The sequence below is a fragment of the Polypterus senegalus genome, chromosome 6 (genome assembly GCF_016835505.1).
Source record: "Polypterus senegalus isolate Bchr_013 chromosome 6, ASM1683550v1, whole genome shotgun sequence".
NCBI lineage: Eukaryota > Metazoa > Chordata > Cladistia > Polypteriformes > Polypteridae > Polypterus > Polypterus senegalus.
Window position 1 is genome coordinate 177,169,972 of NC_053159.1, and position 27,275 is coordinate 177,197,246.

Consider the following 27,275-nt stretch of genomic DNA (forward strand, 5'->3'; position numbering starts at 1 on the left):
CAGTGTGGAGTTTTTTTGCTGCAGCCTGGCTCAAATGGTGAAACTTAAATGTTTTCAAATGCCAATATACAGAAAGTGCCTTATACAGAAAGTTACTGCTAAATATTTCAAACTTACAAATGTACATTACACATGTTTGGGGAGTACACTAAATGCATCTCACATATGTACAGGGGCATGAAAAAGTTTGGGCCCCCTTACTTAAAATATCTGTTACTGTGAATATTTAACTGAGCAGAAGATGAACGGATCACCAAAAGGCATAAAGATGACACATTTCTTTAATATTTTAAACAAGTTTACATTTTTATTTCCATCAATCATAGGTACAAAAATACCAAAAAAAAATTGAAAAGGACCTGAAGTAAATGTTTGGGCACCCAGCATGATCAGTACTTAGTAACACCCCCTTTGACAAGCATCGCAGCTTGTAAACACTTTTTGTAGACAACTGAGTCTTTCATTTCTTACTTGTGGTATTTTCGCCCATTCGTTCTTGCAAAAGGCTTCTAATTCTATAAGATTCTTGGGCCGTCTTGAATACACTGCTCTTTTGAGATCTCTCCACAGATCTTCAATGATGTTTAGGTTGGGGGACTGTGTAAAACTATCAGCTTGTGCTTGTTGAAGTATTCCATTGTAGGTTTTGAGGTGTGTTTCAAATCATCATCTTTTTGTAGGACCCATCCTCTTTTTAACTTGGTGTGATGTTTGCTTCCAGATTTTGCTGGTGTTTATTTGAATTTATTCTTTCCTCTACCACTGACAATATGTTCCCTGTGCCACTGGCTGCAAAACAAGCCCACAGCCTTATTAAATTCACCCCTATGCTTTATGGAATTTGGCCCCTTTTTTCACCAAACATACCTTTGCACATTGTGGCCAGAAAGTTCTATTTTGACTTCATCAGTCCACAGGACTTGCATCAGGCTTGTTTAGATGTACATTTTGTGACTAGGATACAGGAAAGGTTTTCTTCTGCTGACTCTGCCATGAAGGTCAGATTTGTTCAGGTGTCGCTGCACAGTAGAACTGGGCACCACCACTCCACAGTCTGCTAAATCTTCTTGAAGGTCTTTTGTAGGCAAACAAGGTTTTTATTTACCTTTCTAGCAATTCAATGAGCAAAATTTCTTTCAGAAATTTTTCTTGGTTTTCCAGACTTCATCTTGACCTCCACCACTCCTGTTAACTGCCATTTCTTAATAACATTTAGAACTAAGGAAACAGAGATCTGAAAATGCTTTGCTATCATCTTGTAGCCTCCTCCTGGTTTGGGAGCAAACAGTTCTCTTATTTTTCAGAGTGCTGGGCAGCTGCTTAGATGAGCCCGTGGCTGCTGATTGTTGGGACAAGGTTTGGGGAGTCAGAGAATTTATATCACTTTGCAGTTTGCAACACCTGAGGTTTCCTAACGATGACTTGTGAACAAGTCATAGCCCTAATAAATTAATTCAGGTCTGAAACCTCCGATATCTTGGGGTGCCCAAACGTTTGCATGATGCCCCTTTCCTTTTTTCACTACAATTATACAAAACAAAAACAATACATAAATCTTGCATAAAATGCTGAAACAATATGTCATTTTTAACTGTATGGCTTTTGGTGGTCTTTTGCTCACTTAACTATTAGCAGACATTTTAAGGAAGGGTGCTCAAACTTTTGCATACCACTGTATTACACACTTTTTAAAATGATGCCACCAGTTATAAAGTTTGCAACAATAAGTTGTTATCTGACATTTAATGCAGTATTTTTCAGTACAGTTAACTATGATTTTTTTTAATCACGTGTGATGTATTTTAAAGACCTTACTAGTGTAAAAATGAGCTCATTTCCATGGGTTTTTGTAAATTTGAGGGAAAGTTCTTGCATGCAAAAAACTCCATGGTTTTTGGGATACACTTAACACAGCGTAATGAAGCTGTTTATTTATCGTATGTCCTTTAGACTGAACAGCTCTTCTAAATATAACCAGCTATATACTTTAGAGTTATCTCTATTTTTTTTGTAGATAGTGTTGCTGCTACCACTATGCCGAGGTATTTCAACTGCATTTTCCATTGCACAGGTACCTCCACCTGCAGCAGAAACATGAAATCATTGCAGTTGAGATTTAAGACAAGAACTTCTATTCCTGGCCAATATATACTGTGATATGAGATGCAGCCACTTACTGAGCCAGAAAAAAACAAGAAAACTGCACATCATTTACTAAATTACTTTGTGTGTCCACTTTGTGACCTATTATCCCAAAGATTTTTGCATCTAGTTTTAATTAATTTGGCCATTGTGAAATCCAGATTTTGCACAATCAATTGTACTTATAGCAACCCGTCTTGAAAATGTAACAAAGCAGAATCATTACTAAGTAAAATTTGTGAATCGTAAGAGTATTTGCATTTACAAATATTTTATAAAGTATAATTCCCTATATATTCTACTCAAGTGCAATAAGAAAGTTAAAAGTAATTGCTTTCCACCACTATACAATAGTGATGTATTGTTCTGTGGCTGAGTTTCAAGGGTCTGTTCTTTGTAAACTTGTGGGAGATGGGGTTTGGATTTCTTCACTTGCTTCTTTGTGCATTACTAGAAAGTGTTGTCCACTGCCTGAAGCATAATAAGTTGTGTGAGTACATGTGTACCTTGAAGGAAACAATGATCTGAACCACTTTGCATTTACAAAGGTGCTGGACAAGGCTATCCCCTTTTAAAAATCTTTCCCTTGAATCTGTTGCTATTGCCCCTCACAATTTCAGCACAATCAATCCTCATTACTAAATGTGATGTCATAAAAATTTGTTGTACACCAATGACACTTTGATTTTTTTCAAGGCCAGTTCTATTTTCTGTTAACTGTCTCACTGGCATATATATATATATATATATATATATATATATATATATATATACACATATATATATATACACATATATATATATACACATATATATATATATATATATATATATATATATATATATATACACACACACACATTTAGATACCTTGACACTAATGTCTCAACAATTATTGTGAATGTTTCAGTTTTCAGCTGCCTCAATATTCCAAAGAACATCATGGAACCTTGGTTTTTGCTGGTGTTTGTGTTTCCTGACTTTTTATTCTTGATTGGCTATTATTAAAATGAATATTAAACTCTGTTTCAATGTTGTCAAATCTATTCTTCCCATTTCCAATCCTGCCAAAAACTGTTCTATGGGTTGATCCCTTATTTTCTTTACACCCTCCCTCCCCTTACAGGTCAGCTCCTTGGGGTGTCAAATTTGGAGTTGTATCATAGTGTGTACATACTGCTTCCAATCCTTAGCAAAACTTACCTTTTCACTAATCTGCCATACCGACTCTTCATGGATTTCCTCCTACTCCCTTCCTGTTCTTCTTTCACCTCTATGAAATTAAATTCACATCTCTCCATCCCTCTTATTTATCATGCTCTTAGGATGTGGCATTAGGTTGAGAAGCACCTAGTCTTCTGACTGGCTTGGCACTCCCACACTTCAGACTTTCACAGTGAAGTTCTGCAGAATCAGTGATTGATTCTTCTTCATTCTTTACCGTGATATTTAGAGTTTCAGCATGCTTGGGCATATTTTGGCTAGTGAAAGTCTCAAAAATGTTTCATTCATTACAATCCTAGTTGCCTATTTTCCCTATTATTTCTTGTTTTAACTTAAGGCAAGGTTAGTCCTTAGCAGGTATGTGGAGTTTCACTGCCCTCTTTTTCATTTTTCCAGTTTTCTGTCTTCCAGTTACTGCTTTGTATGCTTTCTTATGCAAAGCAGCCTATACTCAATTTGGAAGTGTGATTTCTTGTATTGTTTGCACTTGAAATAGTATTTTTAAAATATCTCAGTCTTCTCCTTCTCATAAAATCAAACCTACCAATATATTTGTCTTTACATTTGTGTATCATTCATAGCTAACAACTTGCAAACATCACGGTGCTGGATGGACTACAGATACCATTTTTATTCTGCAAATGCCGCTGGTGTGTTCTCCTATGTAATTTGGAACTATTCATCCTTCTTCTGATGAACAGAATCTGTTGTTGCTCCTTTCTATTGATCACCCTCTCTCATTTTGTTGTTTTTCTCCTACTAGATATCTCTGGTGTTCTTCCTACTGATTTACAGCAGTGGCTTTTCACTTTGAGAACTATTTTTGCAAGCTGGCACGGGCCTCTTGCCAGGAATACCATAATTCTGTATCTTCTCATTTCTGGAACTCCTTTTTCTATAACTTGATCCTTCGTAAACTCATTCATTTCTCATTTCAGGAAGTGCATAGTTGGGAGATTGCTAGTTAGTAATTAGTTTCCTAAAACTTTTGGCCTTTACTTATAGCATTTCAGTTTGTTGCTATTCTGGCATTTCCTTGGGCTAAGGTTCTGTGTGGGGGTTACTAATTGTTCTACCTGATATAGAAGTAGTTGTATCTATTTATTGTGTGGATTTGTTTGACTCAAAAGTCTAATCACAAAAACAAAACAAAAACCATTCAGAGCTGTAATAACCAGACAGTCGGCTTTCTTTGTTTTAGTTTAAATTCTTAAAGGTGTCTGCATGTTTCATGAATTATATTAACTTCAAACTAATCTGTTTCTAAGAAAGAAATGTATTTTGCATTTCTAGAAAATAAAAAATACAAAATGACTACAACAGACAAGAAATATTAGTAAAAGCAAAACCGTACGAGAAGCAGTATTTTTCCAACTAATAGTGCTTGCTATAAACCCTAATAATCAAGAATATTTTGAAAAACCATTACACAGTTTCAATTGATTTTACTTCAGCATTTAGCATAAATTGCTTTAATTTTACTTCAGTCATATTTAAAGTCATAATATTGAACACATGCTGCAATCTACCTTAGTAAATTTATTTTCAATTGAAAAGACAATTTAAGTAATATGCAGCATGGTTGTAAGTTAAAGTGTAAAGTTTGATATCGAACAAAATATATGCTAAATCCTCTGTGAGATATTTAAATTTGTAAAAAATTGCCATTTTCACAAAATGCTGCAGTTACATGGTTTATTCTGCTTTATGTGCATAGTTTTGGTATGATACTGATTCCTTTGCATTTGTCCTTTATTAAACCACCCTTAATAGTGTTGTGAGTAGTGCATATATACAGTACTATTTTAAAAGGTAATGGTCTTTTTAATAAAATATATTAAAATAAAATTGTAACATGTGGAAAGTAGTTTGTATAAAATGTGCCACCGTCAGTGGCCTAGTATTGATAGTTCTCAAGTGTAGTAAGCAGTTTGCAGGCACCATTACTGTGTATAAAAGTGTTTCTACTGTTTTCCCTAGTTTGATCTTTCTTAATCTCCATTTATTTAATCTCCGACTAGATTATCCTTAGAGATCCTTTGTTTTATTGCTTGTCTCAATAGGAGATGTGAAAATAGAAATAAAAAATATGTACAGCTTGTCATGTGTTCATTTTACTAAACTTCTGTTTATGGATGTTAAAGGACACCCAACACCAGTCTATCGTGATTTAATCTAACTGCAAATCCTTAGTATGTGAGGAAACCTCATATGAACATAGGGAGAGCACATAAACTCCACACATCATTAATTGAGGCACCATTTGTGTCAACAGAGCTTATCACTTTCAGAGTTAATAATGATCATTTGAGGCTTCTTCAGGTAACGCTTTCAATCATTTTGCTGTGCCACTGAATACTTTTGTTTTTTACACTACTGTTTTTTTAAACCAACTTCCTGTTGTCTTTCGTTTATTTTAATGTAACTGCCGACACCAACTTATATTTTCTTTTTTCAGTAACAGTCTGAACTATTTTTAGCAGGTGTCTTTTAGTTTTACTTTGTTTAGGCCTTATTCATACATCTTTATCTTTATTTTTTTGACAAAGCTTGTTCATTGCAGTCCTTGAATAAGTCTAATAGTTCTTCTCCTGATTGCATCTAGCACTGCTAGGACTTTTCTTCTGTAGACACCAGAATGGACCCAGAAAGTCAGTTTTGAGTTATTACTAAATCTATTTTGACTTACAAATGCAAAAATCAAAAGTCAAATTAACTCAGATGCTGGCAGGCAGTTAGTGGGCTCTGAAAGGTGTGTTGTTTTCCGTCTGCCACACTCATTTTAGTTCAAAAATAATAATGGGGTCTTTCCCCTAACCAATGGGCCATCCACATTTTCAGAAAGAAGTGACATTTAGTTTATATTCTTATCAGTCAATTGGTTTCTTATTACTAGCATTCTATCGTGGTATTCAAGTATTGTCTCTTTTAAGCACATATTCCCATTATTCATTTGGCATTTGTATTTCTTTTATTCTCAGTTTGGTTATCATTTTTTATTTTCTTCTTATATGTCTGCTTAATTTTACCAAATATGTGACAGTTTTTGAATTCAGTCCTTTTTTGCCCTGCACTGATTTAAAATAGGTGCTTTGAATATTTAGAATATTAGAGCAGTTTTAAGAAGATCAGGTCTCTCTCTCTGTCTAATTCAATTGAATCGTCTTGTTTTCTAAATCATTTACGTAGGTTTGTGGATGTACTCACATTAATATTAATGTTGTACACAATTAGGCACATCTACAAGAACAAGTTTCTGTACCTAATCAACTTAATAGTTCTAGGCTGCAAAGGAAATATTCTGTCAAATTATATGTGGTTGTAATTGCTTCAGTGGTTTCCATTTGCATATTTGTGTACCACAGGCAATTGACTTAGTGGCTAAGGCATTGAATCAAAAGCCCAAGGTTGCTGGTTCAGTCACCACCGCTGAATTACTGTGTGGTTCTGCACAAGTCACTTAACCATTCAGGGCTCAAATTATCAAATTATAAACAATTGCAGTAATGTTATGTTCATCTACAGCAACTTAGGCTGGTATTTACTATAGGAATAGGGAAGATGGGTATAATAGAGTATTGCAATGTTTTTAGTTGTAATGCATCGTTGTTAACTATGGGAATTAAAAATTAATGCATTTTACTGGTACTTCCTTAACAAAATGCATCACTTATATATTGTAAAAGATGGCACAGTGAAAATGTTATCACTGTTTCAGAAATTCCAAGAACAAATACAATGACCAAATTTAACTTGTGCTTTTGGATTTATTTTGACTTTCTCACTAAGTTACAGGGGATACTGAGATTAATATTAAACACACATTTTGCAAGCATTTTCAAACAGACATCAGGTCCGTTTAAGACCATTTTTCCCCCTGGCTGACAGGAGCAGACTATTTTATACCAAATTTGAATTCCCACACTAGGGGTGTGCTATATAGTATTGCTATAGTTTGCAATGAAACTGTTTTTTTTTTCCCATAACTGTAAATCATATTCTTGCCTCATCAACTACACATTTACATAAGCCAATCAGAAGTTTTATTGCTGTACCAAATTCTGCCTCTTATTGATTGTCATTTTGATGCAGAGCATGTGATTCTGACATCATGCTGGTGGCACTATAACTAACCATCTGTTTTGTTAATGATTAAAAACGTATTACTGACGAAAGATCAGATGACAAAACAGAAATGCTGTCAAACTCTGAATCCACAATTGCAGATTTAATTGTCTAATGCGGCTTAACACCCCTCATATGGAGGTTTGGGTTACATAAAACAGATATTAAACAAGTGACAATGACTTTTAAAATGTGTTGAAATTCAGTGATAGTTAAACTGAGTTCAGTAACCAGACTAATTTGTAGGAAAGGCTTTGCAAATCCTCTCCCTTTGTGACGAACCCAAATTGATCATACAGAAAATTCTTTAGTTATGTTACTCGAATGGTTCAACAAGAAAATGCCCTTATATAAAAAAAAGGACAAATACTACAACTAATAACGCTGCAAAGTTCATGGTACCAATACAAGTCATCGAGGGGGATGGATTAAAAAAACTTGTGAATAGTTTAGCACAGGTGTAAATGTTGTTACCTGCTGTTAATCCAGAGTCCGTAGGCAGATTTGTGTTTTTACCATGCAGCATGTCGCGGTCATTTAAATAATCTTGTACAGTAAGACTGCACAAAAGTCGACATCAGCCTACAAAAAAAGCTATGAGACATAGTTTGAATATGTATCCCTATAAATTAAAATATCTACTCGTGAGTGTTGTTATTTGAGGAGGTACTATTGCTTGCTTAAAAATCATTCATTCATTATTATTGTTGTTGATGTAACACTTCTAAAATGTTTGCTATATAGAATACAGTCTTTAGTTTGATTTTGATTGAATTTTCAAATGTACAATACTTTTTCACTATGCAGCATTTAAAAAGCACCAACATTGTTTGCTTCTTTTTTTATGTTAACAATGAATTCTTTTCTTATAGTATTTTCAAGCATTAAGATGGCCCGACTTGTGATGGTGCACACACTTGACATTTGTGCTGGGCTAATTTAGACTCTCCTGTTAACCTAAAGTGGGAAGAATGTATAAACTCCACAAAGACAGTGAAAAGCAACCTGGGATGTGGGCATCACTCCATTACAAAGGCCCTACTTGCACCGGGCTAGTTTAAGATCTTCAAAAGTGGGGAGAATATACAAACTCCACATAGACACTGACTGGGGATGGATTAAAATCTAAGATGCTGGATTTGTAAGGCAGCAGTGCTAATCACTTGTTCCGCTTGAATTGATTGATTACATTCGATAACAGAATGGTGTGGAAGGTGGTCTTGTGGCAATTCGGTATTTGCAGCAGTATACGTTAAAAATAATACAGTGTACGTTTTCATATATGAATATATGAGATTTCATAAATAATTACTTTAGAGAGCAAACAGTAAATGATCAAATATTAGCAGATTTAACTGTTCTTGGGTAGCCACCACTTTATCATTGCAAAAATCTTGACATGTAAACAGAATCTAGTCAAAATGGTAAGGTTCCCTTGAACTCTTGAATCATAAAGCATTTTACATGAAACATGCAGTATTTTTTTCTTTCTATTATACAAAGGTTTTTCCATCAATACAGCAAATTTTCACCTATGTGCAGTCTTTGGGCTTGACCTGTGAAACTGAACAACACATCAAGGAAACTTTTGTTTTTATGTAAAGATTTCAAGAGTAAGCTAAAGTGTCGCTACTTCAGTGACACAGGAACAACTTGAATGCCTAAGCTCAGTTTTTTTTTTTATATAGTGATTTATTTAGCAGTGTGAATAGCATTAATTAGACCTCCAAAACACTAGTTGGTATCTCTTTGAGAAGGATATGTCAATTAGAAAGATGACTGGTGTCCAAGTGTATATTGTACTACGGAAGTATTCTGCTTCCTAGTTTACTTTGTTTTGAAAAGACAAAGAAGGTTTCAGTTGACTGAGATGTTTAGGAGATTCACCTGGTATTGTGTTGTAGATTTTAAAGTTTATCTGCTTGTATAGTACAAAGAGCTTTTTCCTACCATTTGTGAGTAAAGTACTTTTAGGGTGGCTGCTACAGATGTCATTTTGATGTAGTTTTTGGCTGCAGAGGCATGCTTCTCATTTTTGAATTTTTTTAATACTGAAAAGTGAGTAAGCCATTATCAAGGTGCGAAATTAAAACAGTGCTGAATGGAAAGGATTCTTTGGGCATGGCAGTGTCTGTCTTTAAGCTTTAGCACATGTGAGCTACATATAGAACTTGGCTGTGTGCCTAAACCAGCTGCTGTTCAAATGCAGTTCAAATTGCTCTCAGACAATTTCATTTTGCTGTCCTGTGTCAGTAGCTTTTAGATTACTGACTGTTTTGTATTACTTGAAAATAAGAATTTATTCTTTGATAGGCAAGGTAGTGATAGCAGCAATCAGTCAGTCACTCTGTCAGAACATGAGTACCCGATGAAGCATGTTCGTTCAGCTTGTAAATCTGGTGGCATGTACAACCACCCGTTTCTTTACTGTGCTTCCTTTTAGCATTACTAGGCTACATTAAATAACAGTTAAACAGCAAAAGTGGAAACAAAAGCTTGACCTAAAGTATTACCTAAAACATGGAAAATTGCCAAAATACCTTTGTTTACAATATAACAAGATATAATATGACGCTGTATATATCCCTTTTTTATTATTTTTTTTTGTTTGGTTTATTTCTTCACTTTACTTAGACATAATTGCTTGTCAGTGTCTTGTGACGCTTTAAAAGCTTCAAGTCATTCTGGACCTATATATGAAATTATAATTCTTCTGACAGCAAAAATCAAGTGCTAGGAACACTCAGCTTTTTCAAGCTGTTTTGTTTATTATTCTTTTAATACATTTATGCATATTTATTCCCTTGTTTCATAAGGCTATTTAACACCTTGATTTAACCATCCTGAGTGCATAAGAAAACACAGAAAGGAGCAATTAGCCTCTCCTTAATTGGTTCATTTCTGCCAGATATTAACAAAAGGACTATTTTTAAATATATTTACTCAGTTCAGTAACAAAGTAAACTACAAAAGCCAAATGCGGCAAATTTGTGTGTTACACTAACGTACCATGCAGGAGCATACAGTACCTCCAAAGTGAGTGTGCCTACTGTGGTACTATAGGTGTGTCTCACTAAAGCCTGTGCTCTTTCATTTGTACCCTTATTCTCTTGTTAAATTAACCTTAGCCTGAAGGGGTCTATTCATTTTTTACCTTTAAGATTTCTCATTTAAAGATTTACCAATGTTTTTTCTTGTCCTAGTGTGTATATAAAAACAGGGAACTCCAGTGTCTGTATTATATGTTGCCTGAAGAAGGGGCCTGAGTTGCCTCGAAAGCTTGCATATTGTAATCTTTTTAGTTAGCCAATAAAAGGGGCCATTTTGTTTGGCTTTTCTCTACATTTGTACCCTTAGTAAACTGCTTGTATTTTTTGATTTACTTGGTTTGGGACATTTTTTGAGTTGTTTGTGATCCCAGTATCACACAGTCAGTTTTTAAAGTAATCATTAAAAACAAGACTATTTATAAAAAAATATTCTTTTGTGACACCCCTTTTAATGCCCTAATAAAACCTATAAGCAACTTGAATAGTTTTTGTCCTTAAAGGATGAAGTGCGAAATGTGGGGACCCTGAAATTCCTTTTGTGATGATTTTCTTTATCCTTCTGCTGTCTTAAGAAGTTATCAAAGCTGTTGCATTCTAACATTTCATTTAAAACTAGCCTACTACTGGCTTTAATTAAACATAATTATGTTAGATTCCTGCAGCCCCCTGAGATTTTCTGTGTGTTACGTGATGTACAGTTTATTGGATGTAGTCATCCACAACTGTGTTCTACAGGTATAACCAGATGGTTTGGCATTAATAAACTATTCAAATTGGAAAGCAAACTTCTTTAAACTGTCAGTGCTTCTACACATAAGGTGGTACAACAGGGCGATTTGAAAACAACAGCTTTTGACCCGTGTTGTGCACTTGCTGCTGTATTTGCCACGCCACTGAGGGATTGCTGGTGCCTCCTCTTTCCATTTCATTTTATGTGCTGCTGTGATTTCAGAGTGCAGTATTAAGCCACCGTGCTTTGTGTATTTAAAAATTGTATTTGTGGAGGTGTGGGTGACATAGTACACTCTTTCAAAAAGTTAGAGCATATTTAAATTAAAAATAACGTATAGAAAATCTTGATACATCTTTTGTCATGTATTTGGCAGAACTTTTTAGAATTCTTAATATGTTATTTTCTTTGCTGTAAAGCTTTTAAATAATTGTTTCCCCTTTCCAAATTCTGTGTTCTTGTGTTTAAGTGCAGATTCTCTTCTGAAGGCTCCATAGTGCTAATTGTTATTTTAAAATGTGTTTGTAGAATTAATTAAATTGACTAGAATAATGGGAGTATTTAACATAGTTTTGAAATTAAGTGTTATTTAATCATTTTTTATTTAGTAACATGTCAGTCTTTTTTTTTTTTTTTTTTAACAAGTTAATGGTTCAAATTTTCTTCAACTGCACAACCCCAGTTAAATTTGCTCACAGGCTATCTTAAGGCAGCGGTACAGTGTATGTCTTATGTTACTTATTATGAATCTAAACACTTATTTGCAAAATATTCTGAAACTGGATGTCTTGCGTGAGTAGGATGGCTATTACAGATAGTGGGTTATTTGTATTTTTACTTTTATTTCTCACCTGATGAAATATATATTAATGTGGGGAGTTTGGGAAACATACTGTACAATATGTTTAATCTAGGCAATGGCTACTTGTTATGAAGATAAGAAACAAGAATTTATAAGTATTGCTTGGACTACACACTAACAGTATAACTTGTTGTCCTTGGGCTTCTATTTATAGCCCTTATTTAAAAAAAAAAATTAGTTGAACAGTAATAATGGTAAAGTGCTATTCATCTGCAGGTGCATTACATCCACTTAGAAATGAGGTGATGGCTGAAAAGAGAGGAATTAGTAGCATGTTGTATTAGCCTTTTGTAGTGCATTTTGTTCGGGGCTTCTTAATTTCCCTGTTTTGAATGCCAAGCAGCAAGGGTCTTGGTATAGAACTAATCGCCATCATGCATGTAAATGGTGTGAAAGAGGTGCTTAGCAAGTTAATACAAAGTGTTCTTATGTCAATCCTTGTGGAAATGGATACAATACAAACATTACAGCTGAACTCACTTGCAAATTATACTGAGTAAAATCCATGGCTTTATTGTCCCCAAATCTTTGAATTGGGGGCAAGTTAATTTTATTGAATTCGCTGGCAGGCTTAGCGGAGGGCCCATATTGATGTTCAGAGGTTTTGTTAAGTTGAGATCAATTCATTAAATTTTATTGCCTGGTGAGAAGCAGAAATACATTATTGTGCAACTTCATCAAATATTCATGGTTTAAGATAAGTAGTAAATGTATTCAATTAAGTGGTCTTTCACACAGCTAAAAAAAAAGGGAATTTCAGGTCTGCTCAGCTGACAGCCTTGATTGCCTAATGGTTTTCTTTTTTGTAATACTACAAAAATGTATTCTTTCCTTTTAATTCTGCAGGTTCCTAGTTAATCAGGTATGAAGTATTCTCTAATGAAAGCACAATGTACGTCTATTTTGCTGTTTTGTTCTTATTGATTACTGAAAAAAAATTAAGGTAGATAAAAAAAAAATGTTTGAAATCTAGGAAGATTCTTAGAACAATAAAGTGCTCATTGTTTGGGGAAGTTGGGTGGGGGTGTAAGAAAAAAAAAATCTTTTGACACTAGAAATCTGTTAACCACTTTACTGCTTGTACTGAATGAAGTAGCCAAAGGGCATTTATCAAAAAGGAAAAGCTAAACTTTCTGTTCACCTTATTTTGATCAAAACAGCAGATGAAAACTTCAGTACTCAAATATTTTTTTTTGTTATAAACTGTAATATAATTTAATTGGCACCTATTGTTTCTAAGTTTTTCTGTTCAACAAAAAAATAAACTTTATATAAAAGTGTTTTTGAATGGCAGGGATGTGGTGTAGCTGATCAAGCTTTGTCATTGTCCTCTTCGGGCTGTCCACTTTCTGAGACATTACTGAAAATGGAAATTAGTTTGGAAACTGAAGTGTTAAAAGCAGAATATTCAGTTTTGGAAAAAAAAAAAAAAAGAATTTAAGGGTAAAACCAAATGATATGAATGCTTTGCTTAATCCTTCAACATTGATTGTACATTTTGTTGAAGTTATTGTAGCTCATCTAGTTAAGAGTCAAAATGTTATTTTGCTTGGGTAAGTGAAGTAACTGGTGGCACAGCTATAGAGAAAGAAGATAAAGTGCAGCTCTCTAGAACTCCACCTAGGTAGTCTTTGTGTAGCAGATGTTTATTAATTTTGTTTCATGTGTACATTTTTTTGCAAACAGTTTTATATCCTTTCTTAATAAGTTAGATAAGAAACATTTGAGTAGGAATATCAGTAGAAATGTAAAATATTGGGGAAACTTGACAAACTTACATAAAGATATTTTGAAATTATCTTTTCAAGATGGCAGTTTTCACAAGTTCATGCATTGTTTGCAGCTCGTTTGACCACCTGCAAGTATACTGAAGGTAAATGCAGCAAGTGCCAGAAGGTCACTCTTGACAGTGGGCAGCTTCACTGAACCATAGATCTGGCTTGTTACTGATTTTGTGAAAGAAACCTGTGACGGCATATCCTTATCATGATCAGACCTTTTCAAAAGAACGATAGTTTAAGGGGTAATCGAGGGAAGGTATTGAGAAAATTGAAAACATGCACAGTGCCAGTTTTCTGCTGTTTTATTTTGGGCAGCTCAAGCAAAATAATTTAATACAGGATTGTACAAATGTCTTATTAACTCTGGCTTACTGACACACAAATCGGTTACGTATGTATTGTTTGTGCTGACAGGACTGAAGTGATATAAAGGAAATAAAGTAAAACAACTTTTGTGAACTTTATGATTAAACATTAGTTTGTTCAATCCAGATATGTTATCTTTTTTTTTTATTTATCAGTGTCAAATTTCTTGTTTACTTCTTCTACCTTTGCTTATATACATTATTGACATTAAATTTCAATAGTAACACTTAATAATTTTAGTGTAAATACACAAAGTGCGATTTTGGGCTATATGCGAAATAAATTGTTGTTGCTGTTGTAAATTTGTAAATATTCAATAATAGAGTAATGTAGAAGCAATCCCATGACACTCATAGTTATACTGCTGAAATATTTATCGTCTATATATAATTGGACCTTGGTTTATAGTTTACTCTTCAATTCCACCCGGGGGGGTAAACGTTAACATTATAAAAAGTTATTGTCTTTTATACTTGCATTGTTGTCACTCTTTAATTTAATATTGTTCTTTATCAGTATGCTGCTGCTGGAGTATGTGAATTTCCCCTTGGGATTAATAAAGTATCTGTCTGTCTGTTTTCCATTACAGTTAAAACACTAATTGCTGGTAGTGCTTATTGCAAAGATCTTTTGCTCCTTCTCTTGACTTTTGAAACTTGCATAGTGTGATCTTACTGTTTATGAAGCATCTAACTACATCTAAAAAGAAATGTCTATAAAGTTAGCATTAAACTGAAGAAAATGTGACTTAAAGATATTGTGAACATCTATTGCAAAAGTGTCTTTCTCAGCTAGAGTACTATTGTAAACTTTATTTTAGCCTTTCGTCACCACCACAAATTTTTTTAAATGTGACAGTATAGTGGCAAGTAACATGATTGTTTTTCAGACTATTGAGTGGACCAGTGTGAGATATACACACATTTGTAAATTGTAACTACTTTCCTGATTAGTAAACATGTGTTTCAGGATGGAATTCTGTTTCACTGCTATGACCTTTTAAATAGTGCGTGGCTAAGTAAATTACCCCCTGGCAAATAATGCAAATCGCCCATCTTGCAAAAGTATTCAGTCTCTTGAGCAATTCTCTAATTTTACCTAATAAGAAACCCTACACTGAATTTTATTGTAGGACTGAAACTCAAAATTAATTCTCAAATGTGACACTGTATTATATTACAAAATCTTAAGAAGGAAAAATATATATATTGTTTTGCATGAGTATTCTATGCTTGTGTTGTTGAAGCTAACAGTTTACACTAGTGAAAAACAATTGACTAATGAGGACATAATTGCCTTCCAATTGGAAATTCACAAGTGAATCATTAAAATAGCTGCAGTGTTTTCTGGTTAAAAACCCATAGTTAATGGATCATTATAAATCTGAAGGATACTTCTGAAAATAATGGCTAAAAAACATTTTAAAGAAACAAGTAATAAAACAATACAAGAGGTTTTTTTTTTTTTTGGAAAAGAGTACAAAACATAATTGTTAGAGGTCCAGGCGGCACTGTTGGTTTGGGTATCAGGAAGTGGAAGCTATATTAAATCATCAGGGTACTGGCTTGGAAGGGTCATTCCTTCAAACCTTCTATGCTAACAAGAAAGAGAATTGTGAGAGATGCCACACCAACCAACAAACACTTTGAAGGAGCTAGATTTCAGAAGCTGAGACTAGAGTTAAATGTGCACCAGGTGAGATCTGTAAAACATTAGTCTGTATGGGAGTGTGGCACAAAAATGTCAAAAAGAAGCATGTGAAGCACATCTATAGAGTTCTCCAGAAAACATGAATATGACCCACTTGCAATGTGGTAAAAGGTTTTCTGGTCAGATGAGACTAAGACAGGCCGGTGTTCAAAGTGATACACCTCAAAACAAAAACAGAACACCTACAGTGAGGTATGGTGATGGTATGCTCTGGGGCTGCTTTTCATCAGAAGGGCCTAGGCGTCTGCTTGAAAGAGAAGGAAGAATAGGTGGTGGAAAAATAGAAGCAGACGCTGAAAGAGAGCATGTTTCAGTCTGCTAACAAACGAAAGCTTGAGCTTGAGCTTATCTTTCAGTAGGATAGTGATCCCAAACACAAGGCCAGAGGAGTGGCACAAGGACCAAAATGCAAATGTCATCCAATGGTCCAGTCAAAGCCCTGATCTCAAACTAGTTAAGAATCTGTTTGAAACTTGTGGTGGGTGCACAAGCATCATCCAACTAACCTAAATAGTCTGGGGCAAATTTACTTCAAAGTCTGAGCTCAAATCTATCATGGTCATACAATATTTACCATCAATGACAAAAAATTAAGGTTTATGAATCAAATACTTCTGTAAACAGCATGTTTTCTTTTTAAGATTTTACAACAAAGCAATGTCCCATTAAAAAAAATGATTTAGAGTTGCAATTGTTTGAAATAAAAATATCACAAAGAGGAAAATTTAATTGTAGGATTTGTAAGGTGTTGTACATACACTTGTCATCCTGTGCACTTCTTGTGAATTTGCATTCATAGTTTAATGATTTGTTGGTAAATGTGTGTATGTTGTATTTACTGTTTCTGATGGGGCGACTGTGTTTTAATGCAGTGTAAAGCTTTTTGTAAATAATTTGCCGTTTGGATTGACATTCTCTATTTAGCTATAGCAAATGTTTTGTTTTATTTTCATACATTTGAGAAGAGAGGGAAAAATGCTTTTGTTTTTATTTCTTTCAGCCTGATGATATTGAAGGTAAACTTCGAGATATAATCCCAGCAGGTTTTTGCTGCAATACTGATGACTTTATTACTTTATTGGAAAAAGAGTCAAAATTTAAACCTTTTGGAGCATTGTTACATACATACTCTGTCCATAATGAGGAGGCTGGGGAGGACATTACCTACCAGATCCACAAGGTAATAGATTGCTTCCTTTAGGGGGGGTATTTTAACAAGTAATTGTTTTTCCAGAACTACAAAATAAATCATTTAAAGAACACATCCTTACCATTACATTATTGATTGATCTGTCTTTGTATGCAGTATTTAGGCCTCCAGTTGAATCTGATGATGTCTTGTTTCACTTTGACGAGTTATATTCAACGTAATTATTTTTGTTGTTAAAGCTGAAAACAGTTGTACTGGATGTTTAACTTTCCAGGGAAGCTTATTGTCTTTTACTAGTTCATTCAGCTTCACTGAGTGATCTGTCTCAGCTGATACTGGCCTCCTTTTTCCCTAGGCTGATATGTCCTGTCCTGGCTTTCGAGAGTACCATGAAAGACTGCAGACCTTCTTGATGTGGTTCATTGAGACAGCAAGCTTCATCGATGTGGATGATGAAAAATGGGACTACTTTCTTATGTAAGTACCATCCTTGAGCAATGTTAGACCTTATTGCCTCAATAAAGCCCGCTGCTATAATTGTGTTTTTTGCCAATTACTGGGCCCGGTTTAATGATATTTTTCCCAGGAAAGACAGCCATTGTTTATCTGGCAAGAGTTTCCTTTCTTTATGCATTGGAAGACTGAATTGAATGCTGTTGTCTTTTGAAACACTGAATGTAGGCTTAAACAGTAAAATGAACTCTGTCAGTGTTTTCTTTTGCTTGCCACCCATTCATCGGGACAATAGGCAAATGGACTGAAGTGATGTAAAGAGGCCTGATTTTTCTAAGTTGCTCTGCACCAATTAAGTGAATTGTACATTCAAAACGTAGCAGGTGTACCAATTGGAACTGCTTGGTATAGCATGCTGACACTGAAAACTCAGGCAGAGAATGGAAGGGAAAATGGACGCCGCATGGGAGCGTGGCTGTAATTGACCTGCTTGCCTGTGTGTTTTATCTGCAGATTTGAGAAATATAATAAGGATGGAGAGACACTCTTCGCAACTGTTGGCTACATGACAGTCTATAATTACTACGTATTCCCAGACAAAACCCGGCCGCGTGTAAGGTAATTGGTAGTATAACACGTGCCTAGCTTTTATTTGTTACAGAAAAAAAAAAAATTATACATTTACTTCTTTTTGTATGCTGTGCCAGATTGTTGGCTAAAGTACTTACCCCAGTGTGGAAAACTTAGATTTTATCATCTAATTTAAATAAGTGATCCCAACTTTTTTCTAAAGGCTGCAGTTAACAGAAATGTGAGCGAGCGTGTGAAGTTTTTCTTTACGGTTTCCATCTAGTAGTTCATGGTTAGAACTTTCTTGTATTGCAAATTTTATAGAAGTACATATGGATATAGCTAGCAAAGGTCTGTCACTGGAATAAGATGACATCTTCTGGGTTTAGTTATTAGTGACGAGGAGAAAAGCTAATTTGAATACAAGTATAAATATTTTTTTTAAAATTGCTAAACCCCACCTCTAAGATTAAAAGCCATAAGTAAATGTGTGATGATAGTTGGGATTCTTCAAATTAAAAATGATTAATCTGACCTGATTTAACAACTGTGCCATTAGTTACACTTAAAACATGTTCTCTGTTGTAATATTTAATTTGGGACAAAAAGCAATAGTGTGATGTTTGATTTAATTGTTAGACTTTTTCAGCTTGAAATAATTTATTTCTTTCCTGATATATATTACAGCACAATTTTTGTTAAGTATCTCTATTCAAGCTGGTGAACTTAAATGCTGTTTACATCCTTACAGCAAAAAGTTTATAATAAACTTGTTCTCGGGACTTCATATTTTTATCATCTTTCAGAAAGCAGTTCTTATTCAAAGTCATACATGCATTGATATTGAAAAAAGATGAACAAGTGTCTTTGAAATAATAGGTGTTACGTGTATGTTTATTATATTTTTATAATACTTAGACATTGATTTATCTCAGTGCTCTCACCTCAGAGATTCTTTTGTGATTGCTTAATATTGTGTAGCCATACATAAACAATGTAGAGATGCCTCATAAATTCAGAGTTTATTGACCATACATTTTGTAATGCTGAAGCTAGAATGTTGGCAAAATAGATATTTTCAAGCATAAAATATAAATAGTGTTCACTGATGCTGGAAAGAGTTATTTTTATTTGATTGTAGATTTCAGTATCCTATTTATGAATGCACTTTGATGAATTTGTGAAAATTCTGTTTTAACGAGCATGTGAGGCCATTCTTGTATATTATAAATGAATGGTTTCAAACGTAATATAAAAAGAAATGTTTTGAGTTAGTGTATGTAAAATAATGGTCTTACCTTGTAAACAATTTAGAAAGAGACATAAACCTAATCCACACTATCCCTACGTTAATCTGCAGTGATCTTTTAGAACATCACTCTGTTAATGCCAATTACAGACTAGTGTATATTGGAAAATTTCAGTTCTGAATAGTTGTGGTCTTAGCCACAGCTTTAAAAATGTTAAAAAAAATGCATTAATTTGTACAAGGTTGCTTATACAAAGAAATAAAAAATAAACAGTATTGCAACTGCTTCGAAATAATTGTTAGAGCCAGACAACATAACAAAGAATTAGTTGCCTTCTGGTGTTTCCCACTGTTTTTATTATATGTATAAGTATTATGTGAATTAAGTGAATTATGATTGTCTTAAGTGATGCGTTTTTTGTAAAATGCTACATTTATCAGTATATCTGCCCTTGTTTTTAGAAAATATATTTCTACTCTGCTTTATATTACTTTGGATGTGTTTTTTTCCCTATACAGTATTTAACTATTAGCTTTGTTTTTGCCATTTAAATAAAATTGTTATATTTTAAAGTAATAATACTTTTAACAGATTCTAATATATGTGAAGGAAAAAAACAAATACGTTATCTGTTTTCCTGCATTTGTTTTCTGCCTTTGTTCAAGGACTACTTGCTTTTGCAGAAGTTACACATTTTACAGCACACAGTAATGGCTTGACTTAATCGTTGTAGTAATTCTCACATTTATTTCCTTTGTCTTTTGAACCAGCCAAATGATAATTCTCCCCCCATTTCAAGGAGAAGGTCATGGAGCACAACTGCTTGAAACTGTTCACAGATATTACATGACAGATCCCAAAGTTATGGATATTACTGGTTTGTAATATTTGATAATAACCTTAAGGTCATTTTTATATCACAGTTTGATGGGCTAATGATTTTTTTTTGAAGATTAGGAAGTATAATCTTTTGACATAAAAATAAAATATATGTCTATTTACCTGTCTTTGCACTGTTAAACATCTTTTTAAAATTTTTAAATCGTTAATACAGTATTCCCTGAGACTGTGATGCTTGCTCAAAAACAAATCATCTTTTACTTTGCTAACAGTTCACTTCTGTGCTGACTTCCTCGACACAGGCCAGATTGAAGGCCGGATGTATGTAAATTGCTAGTAGTTTTAACACAAATCTGTTCACCACATGCTGCACAATCATTTTCCAGCAGTGGTGTATAATTATTTTCCTGTTTCAAGACTGCTGCAACTTAGATTACCTTTCACAGAAAAGTAAAGTTTGAAGACTTTTTGGCTTGCATTTTCAGTTTGTTAAAAGCCCCACAAGCTGAGCCAAGACAGTTGGTGGTTCCTTGTTTTATGGTAAATAGGAAAGGTTTTTAACTTGTTACGAACTTTGGCTTAATATTGTAGTTGCCCTTTTAGTTGTGCTTGTCCAGACTTCTATATATGAGAACGAGATGAAAGAAAATCCATTACCAGGTTCTCTCTCTTTTTCCAGCTGAAGATCCATCTGAAAACTATGTCAGACTAAGGGATTTTGTGCTTGTAAAATTCTGCCAGTCTTTGCCAAGCTTTTCACCAGCAAATTTAGTCCATGGATTTAGCAAGGAAATGATTAAGGAATCCCAGGAAAAGTTAAAGATAAATAAGGTAAATAACAAATGTGTACATCCATTGTGTATTCTAAGGTGGTCACCAGTAAATAATTCTTATTTATTTTTTTCTACCTTTTGTGATTCAAGTTTATTTTTATTCATTTTTTTAAACATTCTCTATATTTTTCTGTCTAAGCACATATAAGTCCACCTATATACTGAAACATACTGACCATAAGCATGAATAAAGTAATATAAAATGTATCTTTGCAATTATTCAAGACAAACTTAAATGTTGCCTTTACAATGTTTGCAGATCTGGTGCTGGGCATGCATTCAGGGTCTCAAGGGAGTGTGTAGAAACTAATCAGTCCAAAAGTTTCTGGAATGAAAGGAAAATTTTACTTAAACAAAAAACTCACACACAGGTGTTTGCCTAAGGGTTGGGTTTGAACAATAAGGCCGACTGCATATTGATAAACAGATGTGGTGCATTTTTGGAATACATTGACAGATGCATCTAACAGTGATCAGTCATTCGTTTATAAATAACGGCCATTGGCTGCTTTCATTAACCTCGAAGGATTTCATTTACACATATTGGGATGGCATGCTGGCACAATGGTTAATGGTGATGTTTCACTGCTTCATAGTCTTGGGTTCAGACTCTACTACTGTCTGCACAAGTTTCCTCCCTCATTGTTGAAGTCTGCAGGCTAGGTAAATTTGCAACTTTAAGCTGGCCCTGTTTTGGTGTATGAAGGAATACACCCTGCGATTGTCTCCCATTGTCTTAATAATGTGAGTGCAGTGGTATAATCCAGTATGAGATTCTGTCCTTAATAAAGATATGATTGTAACATTCTTTGTGCATATTAATTACATCTTCAGTGTGCTAAAAATATAAAAGAACACTATCAATTAATCAGAACATGCATCTTCTAAACTGTGCTCTTTCTCAGAAACATGCTAGAAGAGTTTACGAGATTTTGCGCCTACGTGCAACCGACATGAGTGATGCTGATCATGCTAGAGCATACAGACTGGAAATTAAAAAGCGGCTTGTTGGCCCTTACAAGGTGAGTACTACTATATATATATTGAAAAAAAAAACCCTTTAAATTCGGGGTACACCTTAAGTTGATATTCAGAATGGTGCAACATTAGAAAAGTACAGTCTTTTACATTTCAGACTTTCTACTCATGCTTCTGTTATAATGCAGATCAAACAAACAGAATAATGCCAAATTAGAATACATTAAGTAAATGTATTTTTATAATGGATTTTATGTTCCTTCCTTCACAAAGAATTTGTACTTAAGGTAATATTGTGTTCAAAATGGATTTATTCAATACTTATTTAAATGTTTTTCTGTTGCTTTTTTATGGAAGCTATGATGGAGATTATGGCCATCATATGGTGCTGGTTCTATGTGGAAATAACAGCAATGCAGAAGATGTGTTTTTCAGTGCTTAAAACCCTTTGTGTTATTTATTTTAAGTGCTACTTTCAGATACTGTTTTTATTAAAGCGAAAACTAGCCAATTTTTAAAATGAATGGATAAATGACATTTAAAAGAACTTTATATTTTAAATATTAAGGATTTCAAGAGACATAATAATTAGCTAGACAATACAAAGACATGAAGGTGAAACGCATTTTCTCTCGATCTGTCTTAGTTCAGTTTATTGGTTATGCACGTGAAGTTCAGATCTTTTTTTAAGCTCTTTCCCATTGTTCAGAACAATGGTTTATAAAACTTTTTAGGTTATGGAATACTTTGTACAATATCATGAAAGTAGTTCTGGACCACCACATAGAAGTCTTTAATAAGTCATTGTACAAATGAAAGCTATATTCCCATGAAGCATTTGATATTTGTTATCTGTCTGTGTAATAAACTCACACTTTTCCTCATAAGAGCCAAATATATTTAACCATTGATTATTTCAATTTGATGGGTAGAGCAAAGACTCTGCGATTGTAAACAATTATATGTTATATACGTCTGATTATTTTAAATACGTAGATGTGCTTCATTTGTAATTTTGGAATTTAAGATGCACTTTTACCTACAGCATGGTTGGATTACCAGTGGAAAATATTGACTCAAATCACTCTTTTGTATTAATTAAATTTGTAATGCCATGACCACATTAGTGAAGTCTGGACAGTGATGTTAAAAATTGTAATGTGCCACCGAAACCGAGCATGTTAAGCAACCAACTGACTAAATGGAAGGCATTTTCAAGGTTTTCTGTTTCTGCAGGGAACTAGAAAGTTCACACATTTTAACTTAAACATGAAATTATATTTGTTTGTTAACACTAACAACCCAAGAACATGTGTACCTTCATTCAGCTTGTTGAACCATCATGATTTGTTACATATAATTTTTTTTTTTAATTTAGAGACAAATGCATCGTTCAGTTTTAGAATTATAAAGAGTGTCCTTTAATCCTACCATATCCTCTCTGTAAGACCTTATTCATTTTGTGACTTTCTTCTCTTACGATTGCAATTTATATTTTTTTATGAATGAGGATTTGCACCTTGCATTTGATGAACAATTTTTTAAATTGTGTTTCTTGCATTTCTAAGCACAGACTTGATAACAGCAACAATGTCCATCCATTTTCCAAACCCTTTTTTAACCTGAGCAGGATTATGGAAAATAGCTGAAGCCTTTCCTAGCCAGAACAGAGCACATGGCAGGAAATAAAAACATTTCTTTCTAAAGCACATTGCTGTACAAATAATGTAGCTCAATGTGCTTTACATGACGTTAACAATAAACAAATTAGAAATAGATATGAATTAGGATGAATAAATAATGTACCAAAATAGTAAATAACAATAAATCAATATGTACTTAAATAATACATATATACAGGTAATATATAAAGTGGAGTCTTTATTTATAGACTTCACCTTTTCTAAATAAAATGCAAAACCATTACTGACAAATTTTCTTTAAATAACTTGAACCCCATTCCCGAATACACATTTATTGGCTTTATACTGTACTCCCAGCTAAAATCTGCAAATTATACTTTAAAGGGGATTATGTTTTATGTATTATTATACGAATGTTTGGTGAGTCTGTCCAGCATCCTGACCGTAATCTTGCATATATGCACATTACCTTTTTCTGGTGCAGTGTTATTTTTAGTATTCGTTCCTTACTTCTAAAAATGTGTCTTTTACCTTTTAGTCTTTATTCACAGGTACAGGTTAGTGGGGAAAGTGAGGTTTTACTCAGCATGAAAGACAGTGATTAGAGCCTGCAGAAGTACTATCTTATTGTCTAACTGGTGTTTTCATCTGCTGGTCAGTCTCTTGTTATTATGCCCATTTTGAAGATGCATTGACATCTGAAAACTGGAAATGTTTCAGCAGTTTATATTAAGCAGTAATGTACAAGTGTGCTGACTAACATTATTTCAATTTTATTGCTTAAAAATTTTATATAATAACAGTTCTTGTTGCAAATTAATAAATGCTGTTCATAATAATGTATCAGAAAATCTTTGATTATTTTTTTATTGTCATGCATATAGAGAAAATAATGTTACCTTTCATATAGCTGAAACAATGCATAACATGCCCTGTATTATTTTGTGCACCAGATTCTCTATTATACGGTACCTCCTTATTAACTCCTGAAATGACGTTATTTATTTCCAGCAATTTGTTTCTTTCACTGGGGATCTTTTTAGACACTTCCACAGAGACATTTGCCTGTTTTACATGATTTTCTTTTCTATCAACTCATATTCTCAGTTTTCATTGAGTTAAATTGTTTTGGACCTTTCCTGATTTTGTTTGGTCCCATTGGTATAATCTGTTCTGATCTTACTAATACCGTTCTTGAACATCATGTTTTGATTTAATTTTTTTTTTTTTATTCTAACCTTTTCGAAGACCTCACCTCTTTCAATGGTAAGAGGTCAAGTCTTTTAAAGGCCGTTCCTTTAGGTCTAGTGATTAAGATTTTGAAGCAGTTGTAGATTTGTCCAGGTTGGAGTATCATTATGACTTTACATTGTGGAGATTTTAGATTTAGAAGAACCAAGTAAAGAGCTCACATTATATGTAGGTCATTTGTTTCTTTTTCTGTCCTGGATTACATAAAACATTATTGAGGACTGGTTAAAAATAGTAATAGTTTTCCAATGAGTGGGTTATTTTAATAATAAATAATACTTTTTCTTTACTGCCAGAGTTCTAAACGTTGTCGTTTACTTCTTTATAGTTTGGAGTCTCTTGCTTAATGGCTTCTTTAAAAAAGGGTACAGAATGGATTTGTAGTGTACATAAATGAAAGTAGTGCTAAATCTTTAATGTGATAGGAGAGTTTTTTTCTCTGGCTTTTAAAAAAAAATGTCTTCTGTGCTATATTTTTCTTCATTACTTTGTTTCACCATATTTAAAACTGTCAACCTAATAAATTAATTCCTGTTGTATAACTTACATTTGCTTAGAAAAACCAGAGGGAACTTGCCAAGATGACAAGGTGTCTCAGACCTGAGGAGATGAGCAATCAAATAAATATAATTAACCTTCAAGTACAACATGAAGAGCTGGAGAAGAGCTACCAGGAGCTTCTTGCAGACTACAAACGAGTAATTGAGCGCCTTGCTCAGGCTTGACTTTTACCTTCCCATCTACATTAATCCAGATGTTTCCTTCTGAATTTTTTGTTTTTTCTTTTATACATGTCGTACATTCAGAATGGACTACCTACCACTTAATGGCAGTGTTTTTCTGCTTTACATTGGTTCTGTTTGTGTATCTGATGAGTAAATTAATTTACTAGTTTGTGGCCTAAGGTGATGAAAAAAATCCTTCTACTTCTGTTCTTGCCTCATAAACGGACTACCTTTGCACCTAATACCGATGAGTCTCTGCATAGATTTCAAATCATTGTATTTGTCACTGCTTTGTTGAAATGATTTGTAGCACTCAACTTAAAAGTGAGTTTTATATACAGTATAATACGACATCTGTATTGCTCCTCTGCTGTCTCTGTTCACGTTGCAAATGTAATATGACACACAAGGCTGTTCTTAAGATTTCCATTTATTTCAGATTTTAATACTTGGGTTTATGCGACTTCATTTGTATTTTTCATCACATTTTAATTTTGCACTGGTTGAATATTACCTGTTTTGCCATCTCTTTCAAATATACTGAGGAATGGACAACATTCAGCCCTCTAAGATTGTGTCAGAGTTGAGCTTTGGTACAGTCTTTTAAATTGCTGCAGACGATAATTAAGCATATTTTTTTTTTCTCCTTCAGGCTCAAACTCATTAAGTTGCAGCACATCATTTGTCCCCTCCTTGTACTTCAGCTCAGCTTGTTTCATTAGCTGCTCATTCTTTCTCTCTGTGCTCTTTAGCTTTTTAGAGCTTGGATCACCAGAATATAGGGTGGCACTTGTTGTTAATTGCAGTCACGTTCCTTTCAACCAGGAACCAGGCTGAAACAGTAAGCATTGATGTCACATAGATAACAGAAAAGCAGTCAAACAGAAAAGTGGAATGGATTTGATCCAAGTTTGCAGAGGTGAAAGGACATTGCTCTTTATCAGATGCAGAATTAACTGCATCACTGAATCAAGTTAGAGTTGTTTTTTTAATTAGAAGAATAAAATAAAGCCATTGTCTATTGCAAACTTTCACACCTACACATTTTTTAAAACCTTTTACTTCTGAACTAAATATTGTAGGAAAATTGAAAAGATTTTTGCCAATTTCTGTGTGTATCATCAAGTTATGTGGCACTCACTGAAACATCAATATTTAAGAGCTTATGAAATAAAAGGAAAATGTCTTGAAGATGAAATTGTTGCACATCTGTAATGGTGTGTTGTAAACAAGTGGATCTGCTGTCTGTCATTACAAATTAAAAGCATTTTTTGTCTACATTTCTTTTGTTGTTTATTTTGTAATATGGTCTTCAGAAATGGAGGTTGACAATTTCAACCTACACTAACAAAAAAAAGTTTTCGTTTAGGATTTTTATTATTTTTCATATGTCTTGATTTATCGATTGTTGCCTTTAATAGAAATGTATATAGGCAGCGTGGCATAGTTGTAGACTTGGGACTTCAGTCCCAGGGTTTTGTGGGTTCAAATCCCACTACGGACACTGCATGACCCCTATCAAGTCACTTCAACCTGCCTGTGCTCTAACTGGAAAAAGCAAAAGAAATGCAATCAGTTGCATCTTAAATGTT

General features: G+C 33.9%; 1 protein-coding gene across 1 annotated transcript in view; it reads left to right on the plus strand.

Moving 5' to 3' along the window:
* hat1 (histone acetyltransferase 1) overlaps positions 1 to 26,963 on the plus strand; it is a 96,488-nt gene extending 69,525 nt beyond the window's left edge. Inside the window, exons 5-11 of the mRNA XM_039757624.1 lie at positions 16,991 to 17,170; positions 17,496 to 17,617; positions 18,107 to 18,211; positions 20,184 to 20,290; positions 20,933 to 21,084; positions 21,992 to 22,108; positions 25,516 to 26,963. Of these exons, the coding sequence (XP_039613558.1) occupies positions 16,991 to 17,170; positions 17,496 to 17,617; positions 18,107 to 18,211; positions 20,184 to 20,290; positions 20,933 to 21,084; positions 21,992 to 22,108; positions 25,516 to 25,683 (951 nt within the window). The 3' untranslated portion in view covers positions 25,684 to 26,963. The remainder of the gene's footprint in view (positions 1 to 16,990; positions 17,171 to 17,495; positions 17,618 to 18,106; positions 18,212 to 20,183; positions 20,291 to 20,932; positions 21,085 to 21,991; positions 22,109 to 25,515) is intronic.
* The last annotated feature ends 312 nt before the right edge of the window (positions 26,964 to 27,275 follow it).